This window comes from Echinops telfairi, unplaced genomic scaffold (genome assembly GCF_000313985.2).
Source record: "Echinops telfairi isolate 266 unplaced genomic scaffold, ASM31398v2 ScPeMD7_7467;HRSCAF=8505_0, whole genome shotgun sequence".
Classification (NCBI taxonomy): Eukaryota; Metazoa; Chordata; class Mammalia; order Afrosoricida; family Tenrecidae; genus Echinops; species Echinops telfairi.
In genome coordinates, this window is record NW_022111367.1 from 12,215,992 (window position 1) to 12,226,128 (window position 10,137).

General features: G+C 39.4%; 1 protein-coding gene across 4 annotated transcripts in view; it reads right to left on the reverse strand.

Moving 5' to 3' along the window:
• FGF14 (fibroblast growth factor 14) overlaps positions 1–10,137 on the reverse strand; it is a 780,497-nt gene that overhangs the window by 27,278 nt on the left and 743,082 nt on the right. For all 4 annotated transcript variants that reach the window (XR_006679433.1, XM_004704289.3, XM_004704291.3 and 1 more), the window contains one exon: positions 1,191–1,389. Coding sequence is in view for 3 of the 4 variants with exons in the window: in XM_004704289.3 (XP_004704346.1) it covers positions 1,191–1,389 (199 nt within the window). In the remaining variant the exon portion in view is untranslated. The remainder of the gene's footprint in view (positions 1–1,190; positions 1,390–10,137) is intronic.

Here is a 10,137-nt window from a genome sequence, read left to right on the forward strand (position 1 = left end):
AAAAATATTGTCAAATCATGGGTGTGTTATTTGGGAAGAATAGAGAAAGTTTCTCCAATTTTTTTCCCCTTCCTATTGTAGTTCTCCTTATAATCTACCATACCGTATAATGATAATGTTCCACCTGGATTTCAAAATCTGCTATAACTTGTTTTAACAGGGATAAATTGGTGGCTATTTGTATGGGCTTCAATCAATTGTTCTGAAGACAAATTGCAATTATATTATTAGTAAATCAACATCATTGGATTATGCAGATGATGCTCACCAACAATAGTTTTCCAAACCAAAGCAAACTGGAAGTTCAATGAAGAAATGAGTATATGCATTTTCAAGTTATCTTATTCCTACACAGAATGATAGGAGTTACAAAAACCATTATGAATTTTCTCTTAGTGGTTTCCTGCAGGAATTTTTAAAAATCAAAACCAATCTGATTTTGTTCAAAAGTATTTAAGTAGAAAACTCTTTGGAAATGCCTCAAAATCAGATTTTTTTTGTAATCATCTAAGAGAAGTAGCATATGTGGAAATAAATGCTACTACTGAGAGAATAATTAATGGGAAAGGTCTAAAACGTTTGAATCTGCTCTCTTAAGATCTCGTGACAGCAAATACAAAGACATCCATTGCTTAAAGTGAATGCAGATAAATTATTTCACTAAAAGAAGACTTGATACAAAAGGGCCACAAGTGTATATGGCAAACAAATAGGTAGGGTGAACGAAGATATGAAACATCATGTATTCATCAAAGTCACATTATTCTTTCATTTTTCAGTAATTATGATAATTCATAAATTTGAGGATTACTTTTACCTGATTATATTAACATTGGCAAGTACTTTTAAATCCTTTAATTCAAGCTCACTTTTCTAGTATCTATTTTTCCAGATTTGTAATACCACATAGTCTTTTTTAATGTTCAAATGAACTAATTTAATTTACTTAGGGGCTAGACAGGTTGGGACCGTGGGAATTTGAAGCACTGGAAGGAGGTAAGGGAGGAAGTTTATACATACAGCACATGAACCTCGATGCATAGCTAAGTAGCCATTTGTGTGGCTTACCACCAAGAGCTAGACAGAAGTCGTTCCTGACACTCCCGGAGCACCCCAGGTGACCAGGCAGGGTTATCAAAGTGAACTATAAAATTAAGTATTCTAATAACGATCAGGCACAGGTTACTCACCTTCCAATGGCTTGGGTAAAAAATGAGCTGCTGGCTTGGTTTTCTTTACTCTGTTTCCTTTCATAGCTTGCCCTTCTTTATTCAACCCCAAAAACCAGGCTCGACCAGATTCCTGTTGTCTGTACAGCATGGACGAGTAGATTACATAATAGTTTTCAAAAACAGATTCTTTAAACTTGCATTCAGGGGTAAAAAGTTCCTATGGAGAAAAACAATGAAAGGCACATTAGAGGAAGAGAGAGAGCTTCAATGAGTTTCTACTAATTAATCCAGAAACCCGTCCTTTCATTATGGGTGAAAGAACCAGTCATTGGGTAGTCATGATCAAACACATCTTTCCTTAGGCACAGCCACTGGCCACACCTCACGCCCCGCCCCCACCCCCACCTCCCCCCATATACAGTAGGAAGAGAGGCATCTGCTTTGGAGAATAAATATAGGCTAAAATATGGCTATTCTTTAATAACAAGAATTTATCATAACCAAACTAAACATCATTTATACATCAACAGAATACAATTCAAGCAGGGTGTAATAAAGGAAGGTCACATGTAAAGTAGCGTGTCATCTATTTTAAATATTTTCATCAGTGTCCTGGATTCATATCTTTCTTTGAAAGCTTTCGATGGTAAATTTGGTGAGGTTTACAGAGTAGAACACATTGTCATTCAACCATTCACACACATTTTGTTTCATCCCATTGATTGCAATCTCCGCAGGGAAACACTTGTCCCATTCCTCTCTGGGTTTCCTGTTCTCAGTGCTCCTTCTTCAGGGTGCATACCATTTTCTTCGTGAATTATGTTATGCCCATTGATCTGGATGTCTGTCTGCATCCGTAGGCCCAGAGACTCATGCCCTTAAGGTGTTTGGTGATATTAAAGAAATTTTCATAGCCCTGCCCCTCGTATACTCTACCACTTCCACAGATACAGTTTTAGCCAAGGTAAATCCCCATGTGAAAATATCCTTTGTCAGATCTTTATATATTCCTGTGTATACTCCCACATATGTTCATAATAGCATAACAGTTTCTGGTTGTTCAATGAGCCACTAATGCTAGCAGGCAACAGAGTTTACATACAAAGAAACACATGGCAGCCTCCTAAACCAAAGCCATGACGATCCATTGGCACACAAACTAACACCTCAAAGTGACTGTGGTGTAACCAGCTGAGGCCAGGTGTCATATTAGCTGGTCATGGTGACAGAAGCTGAAAATAATTACCTAATTCCATGGTTTGAAACGCTACTGGAACTCTTGCAAATAAATATCGAAAGCTGCCTTGACTGAGCTCCGCCAACTTTTTCAGAAGAATAGCATGTGTTAGATATCATCAGGCTCAATGCCATATTCTCCATTAACTAATAGATGACATTCATATTACTGCTCAGTAAACATGTTGATGCACATGTTCAGATGGCAGTTTTTGAAATGTTCTTGTTTGTGAAGAAACGTCAGTCGAAAGGAGCAAGATCAGAGCTTTGGGGCAGATGGGGTATGTTTTACAAGTATATTCTCACAGGATAGCTCTTGCTATCATCAAAGAATGAGGAGGTGCGTTGCTGTGATTGATATAAAGAAAAGAAACATAATTCTTGGGACAACTTTCCTGGCCTTTTTCTTAGAAATGACATTTTCCATTTTCTTTAAAGTCTTTTTCTGGTTTTTCTTTTTTTTAATAGTAAGTCCAGTGATTGTTCTGTGCCCTTTGCTCTCCCCCTCCGCCCAAAGCCGCTGTTTTGTTTGGGCTTTTCGTCTTCTTAAGGTTCTATAGTCACAATTGTGGGATGCATTTGAGAATTTAACAGGTTACAAGGTAGAATAAAAATTAAGAATACAACTCTTTCATCAGCAGCACCTCTTCCCAGCTGTTCTAGCAGGAATATCCCTCTCATCCTTGACATCGCAGCTAAGCAGGCCCTTGGCCTGCGCCCTGTTTGGGCAAGTGCTGCAAAACTCTTTCAGCATTGGTCAGTATGCCCAGGGAGCACCTCGCTCTGCAAACCAGCCTCTTGCTTGAAAGCCCTCAGCTGTACTCCTTCCCAGCAGCAGGGGAGACCGTCTCTCTGTCTCCATGCCTCCTCTGCTCGGCCTCATGGCCTCAGGGCTTCAGCCTTAGGTGCTTTGGCTTCCTTTCTCCACCACCTCAGATGTGCTCCACTGATAGCGCTTCTTTCTTGGTGGTCATGGGATTCCTCTTTTCCTACTCCTGAGGTGGCAGATGGAAAAACTGCCCAGTTCTTGAGTTAGTGCCTTGTGTATGTTATTTGCATCCTCCTACCCAGTCACTATGTGGGAACTACAGTCTATGGGTAGAACAGCAATACTAAGTGAGTTTTCTTCACTGCAAATGATCTTCAGCGAAATAGATTGTGTTGTAACATCTTTAGTATATAGCGAGAACCTGGAAGCATAGGAATTGAACTTTCTAGGGGCCATGTGTACTGAAAGTATCAGGCCAAGTAGTATAGGAGTGAAGTAGGTTGACCCAATCGTGGCACGGTTACGGGAGGAACTGGGAGTGAACCCTAATGTACCTATAGGCTTTGGTTGATAATAGCACGTGTGGTCATCAGTTATAACCAATACATCCACACTAATGCTTGATGTTAATGAAAGAATAAAATATATAGGCAGGAGAGGGAGTATGGAAACTGTACTTTCTGTGTAATTTTTTCTGTAAACGTAAGCCTTTTAAAAAATAGTCTATCAATAAAACACAGGAAAGACTCACAAGGATAAATGTAAAATAATATGTCTCATAACAATCATCAAAAACACCAAAAACAAAAAACACCTTCAGATATTTTAGTAGGTTGATTTATCAAGAGAGAAAAATCCAGCTTTCTACATAAAAACCCTTTGAATGCTTGCAACTTGTTCTTGTTTTGTTTTTGAAGTATTACGTGGGAAGGGGAGCCAGGTTAGGCCCAAGAATCTCCTGTTTGAGATCTTCAACAGAGAGCGGCCATTGATGTGCAACCTTGCAAGCTTATCAGTGCAGGCTAATCTGATTTATGGTTTTTATACAAGAGACTAGCAATCCTTGCATAGTATAAATGGTTAATTGTACTCAACTGCTAAATGAAACGTTTCCAGTCTAATAGATGCCTTGGCAAAAAACGCTTGGTGGTTTGCTGATTTACTTGTGAAAAAAATCAGTCACTGAAAACCTACCAAACACAGTTATACTCTGACACACATGGAATCTGTAAGAATTGGAATTGATTGTATAGCAAGGATTTATGTGTGTTTAATTCAGTTGACTATAGCAGTGACAATATGAGAATGCTTATTAGGCTCAACAATAAACTCCTAGAAACTGCCAAAATGAGGAGTTCAGCATGTCTTCCCCTCCCCCCATCTTGCATATCTATATTTAGAAACACCACCATCCTTGCAGGAAAATCGACACTTGGGTTAAGGAGAAGCTTAAATATTAATTTACACCCATGCCAAAGTACATCGTCAGATCACAGAAAAAAGCTCAACGACTACACACAAGAGAGATGTCTACTTTCATGGTGTGGTGTTTTTGCAACGAAAGCACCATCTGTGGTGTATTTATTATCATAACAGTGGCAGCAGAATCCCTCTTCTGAGGGAAACGCCTTTGTGTAAGAAAGTCCTGATGCACTGTTTGCACGTACGATGATATGCTGCTGGAGAGGGTGCAGAGAAGAGAGGGCTAGTGGTTTGCGGCTTATCACCCATGAATTTACCCTATGAGATACAAACAAATAAACAAACACCCCAAACCCATTGTCACTGAGTAGCTTGCGATTCAGAAAGACTGCAGGGCAGAATGGATGTACCCTTTAGAATTTCCAGGGCTGTAAATTTTACCGGAACCTGACTTCAAGAGGTTTCTCCCATGAAGGGGGCCGGTAGATTCCAACCACGGACCAATGGGTTGACAGCTTCACACTTTACTCACTGAGCTACCAGGGCACTGAGACAAACCATAAACTTATGAACTATTTGAGAACCATAGTTTAAAACCAAGGAGCCTCCTTGAAAATCTAAGTCAGTGGTCCATGGTACAAATACAGCTGCCCCTTGTTTTTGTAAATAAAATTTTACCTGAAAACAAGTATGTTCATTTGTTTACATGTTTGTACATGCTCTATGACTGCTTCATATTACAAAAGTAAATGTAAGTAGTTTAGAAATAAAATGTATGGTCCACAATTCTATATGGTTCTTTACCAAAAAGATTTGCCAACCCTGTTCTAGCACAAATTGTAAGGCCTTTAAAACCTATGAAATTGGGAGGAGTTGTTAAATCAATATCAAATTTAGAAGGCATCAAGCATTACCAAATTAAACAGAGGTGTTCATATATGCAAATGTATACAATTTGAATCGGGAATATTAAAATTCTATCCTTAAAAAGCCTTTCTGTTCTCTTATGAATCTAGCCTTCTGATAAGAATATGTAAGAAGTGGCCTCCACATTTCCTCAATTACGTTGTTGCTTTAACTCTATCAATTTTATCTCTAAGAGCAGCAACAAGAAATATGTTTGGTTAGTATGTCCAGGCTTGCCTACCACTACCACAACTGTTCCAAGGGGGAAAACACCAAAAATGGACATTCCGGGCAAATTGAAAACATTTCTAAGAATGTGAGGTAATTCCAAAATAGACTAAAAAAGAGAGAGAGAAAAATGATATTACAGATATTGTAGCAAGAAGTCAATAGTAAATACATGATAAACAAAAGCTAATAACAACCTATTAACATTTTGGAGTCCCTGGGTGGCACAAATGTTGGGAGTTCAAACCCACCCAGAGGCTCTTCAGAAGAAAGAATCAGTCGGGGAAGCCATGTGGAGCACAGCTGCTGTCTGACTAATCCAGGGTTAACAAGAATCAAATCAACTGGGAAGCAAGATTTTTGTTGTTGTTTCCTTTTTATACTCCAGAATGAGGGGATGGCACAGAAGCCATGGCTGGCCTCCTGTGGTGTCAGTTGGGAGAAAGAGGACCCAAATCCACGCCGACCAGCCCAAGGCTGATCCCTGAAGGACATGCCTCTAGCTTCGAACATCGGTACCCTAACCTGACACCAAACATCCCTTTCTCAGTAGGCTGCTCGGCTCTGACATCCATTGCAATGATCTCAGAGACTCACCGACAATACTAATGATTACGGGGGGTTTCATAGGGAAGTGGACAGGTTGCAAGTCAGGAGGATTAGGGGCGGGTGGGGGAAGAAAGGGGGAACTGAACACAAGGATCAATCTAGAACCCCCTCCCAGGGGGACGAATAACAGAAAAGTGGGTGAGGGGCAATGGAGGACGATGTAAGACATGGAAAAAATAATCTATAACTTATCAAGGGTTCGTGAGGGAGGGTAGGCAGGGGAGGGAGGGAGAAGAAATGGGGAGCGGATATCAGGGGCTCAAGTGGGAAGAGAATGCTTTGAAAATGATGGTGGCATATATGCAAATATGCTTGACACACTGAAGGAATGTATGGATTGTGATAAGAGATGTCAGAGCCCCCAGTAAATGTATTTAGAAACATTTAAAAAGGTCAGAAAAGATCACGCATATACAGGTCTTTTGTCCCCAGGGTCTCTTTTGAGCATTGCTAGCAGGCCTGTCTCTCTCTGGTCCAAATTCTCTCAACCATGCAGACCCTGGGCCTCTGCCTTGTTTGGGCAATTGTTACAAAGTTCCTTTCATGTTGATAAATGCCCAAAGAGCACCCCACTCTGCAAGCCAGCCTTTTGCGCTGACACTCAACTATACACTAAGCTTTACGTAGTTTGTGGGCCACAAAACCTGGGGTTCTATTTCATCTCTCGGTGCTGCTCCTCTGTTCCCTCTCCGCAAAGGGATTTCTGAAGCACTTCACTCTTACCTCCTCTTTCTTAGTGGTCATACTAGTCTCCCATCTTGCTTCTGGGATGGTTCACGCTTCACCAAACGGAATGGCCAAACAGACCGGTCCCCTCAATGGAGTCCACCGCACATGATGTTTATGCTACCACTCAATCATGCCGTGGGAAGTATGAATATCCATACCAAGTAATTTCACTCCAACGCACGGGTCATCCAAACGCTCCCCCCCACCACCCCCCCACACACACACGCTGGCCCTGGTGCTCCATTTGGAAGAGTTAGTCCTCCTCGGACCCTAACGAAGTTGAAGCCAACATCCTCCTTTCCCCAAAGTAACAAATTAGAACAGTCTCTTGTTGACATCAAATTAAATAATAGCCCTGAAATATATGTATAAACTACAGTTAGAAATTATAACTAAGTGTATAGTCTATAAATTGAGTTAAAAGGGGACTTGAATACAAATGGCATCAAATGAATATAATTATTTAGCTATTTTAACAGGTTTAACACTGAAGTAGACATGTCATTAAGTGAGAATCCCAGTTATCTATTTACTCTGAATTCTCAAATAGTTGTTATTTTTTGTTCAAGTTTCTACTTTTGGGAGACATGATCTACTATAGAGTTTATTCTGAGGTTAAAAGGTTTCATTCTAGCTTCTGCAGTTTTGAATCTATTGTATCCTTTAATGACACTATTTTGTCCTTCCCTATGAGAATGATTAAGGCAGAGCATTCTTTAGATTAAAAAGAGGGAGTGTCCAAACATTTGAAAAGAACACAGTTTAAAATGTTGAAAAAAAAAGAATTCACAGATAACACACAAAAGCAGCAAATTCAGCTGATTAATGCATTTTACTTATCTTACATTCTATGTAATCATATATTTAGATTATGCTGTGACTAATATAATACATACATGTATAAATTCTCACTACATTCATATGAGTTTTGTAATTTTAATGTCCCTGCTTTAGAAATGAAAAACACAGGCAGAGAGAGGTTAAGTAAAAAACAAAAAGAAAAAGTAGGTACTTCTTTGTGCTTAAATTTTAAACTAATATATAATTACATATGTAATTAAGAGACAGATTTTGCTTTGATTATATGAATTTAAAGAATATTCCCACTAACAAAGCAGCCTCCATAGTACTTATATTTATTGGACCAGAAGGCATTTCTTATATAGTTTCAAATAGAACAAAATAGCAATTGATTGAAAATTTTGGACCACTAAAGATACTATTTGGGATTTAGAAATTACATAATCTCTAACTATCTCTATATAAAATTTTTCTATGCACAGCCATACACAGATACTCACATGGAGGCTTCAAAAACCTGGAGTTAAAAATAGTGGAATGTTTCCTCAAATTGTTGAAGATTATACCTTATACATGATACATATGGTGACATAAATCTCCTCGGTGGTGTGATCACTGCAGTTGAATCCTTTCTGGGTCATGGCCACCCCATGTTTTCAAGACTGCGAACTTTCAGAGGCAGATTGCTAGACCTTCATTCTGAAAACCCTCTGAGTGGGTTTGAACGGCCAACGTTTCAGTTTATTGTCCCAAACTTAACCATTTGTGACACCTGTGGACTCCCAACGTTTGCCATTGAGCCCAGTCTGAGTCATAGTGATTCGACAGGACAGTGTAGAACTGCCCTTGTGGGTTTATGAAACGGTAAATTTTGGGGAGCACAGAAAGCTTCATCTTATATTAGCAGAGTGGCTTTGAGCAGCTGCCCTTGAAGTTTGCAGCCCAATGAGTACCCTACTGTACTACTCAAACCAAACCAAACTCACTGCGCCTGAGTCAATGTCGACCCCTAGAGGTCAGGGCAGGACTGCTCCTGCAAGTTTCCAAGACTTCAGGTGTTTAAAAGAGTAGAAAGGCCTATCTTCCTCCTGTGGAGCGGCTGGTGGTTTCAAACTGCTGACCTTGCAGTTAGTGACCCAGTGCATAACAACTGTGCAATCAAGGCTCCTTACATCTTTTTAAAGGGAGATTTGTTATATTTTCGTTAAGTGGGAGTGGCAACTTCATCACATAGGAATGTGTTACAAATACTGAACCTCAGGCCCCATTTCAGACTTACTGATTCAGAACTTAATACTTGCCAGCATATCTTACATACTAAACACTCTCATTTCTTAAATACTTACTATCATTTCTTAATATTAATACAAAGTTTATTAAAGTAAGAAAATGGGATCAAATAATATATTTCTAGTGTTTACAGTACACCTAAAAGTAAGTAATTTTGAAATTATAAATAAAAGTATGTCCCACTGGCTCTATAATGGTAATCTGTTTCTCTAGAATATAGACATGCATAAATTCCTAAAATAATAACGCTTGTAACATGAACAGGTGGCACCAGTGCTATAAATGTTAGCAAAAATTATCACAAATAAATTTAAGACAGTATTGATATAATCATATATCATCCCCATGTGTTTGTCAGTGTACAGTGAATAGCTCAGCCTAATCCTGAGAATATTAAGAAGTGCAGCTAACACTTAAAGTGTACTTTCCAAGCACTGTTCCAAGCACTCTGCGTAACCAATTCCCTTCAGCCTCATCGCCTTCCCATCAGGTTGGTAGTACTCTCATCGCTGCTTTTGAAACAAAGAAACAGAAACACAGAGTTAAGCCAACTACACTTATTTTCATCGAGAAACAGAATTACTTAGCTTTTCTGATTCATTTTTCACAATCAGTGGAGAGGATTTACTTTTTAAAATACTGTGATCAACTGAAAGAATAGCCTCAAATTTTTCACTTGTACAAATAATCTCTCTAGTGTCCTCTCACTATCAGGCAAGAAGAAAAAGTAGAGGCTTCACCACCACTCATGCAATTGCTTTGACCTTCTCTCTCTTACTTAGACTTCCTAGCTCCTCCACAATCATGAGCGCAGGTGGAGGCAGCCTGCAGGAGGAGGAAGCCAAGAGGCAACCACTAAAGCTATTCTATGCAGACACGAATTAAGTCCTGTCAAGATTTGAAGAGCCACCTAGCCAAGCCAGACCTGACTCTCTCTCTCTCTGTGTGTCTGTCTCTCTCTCTCTCTCTCTCTCT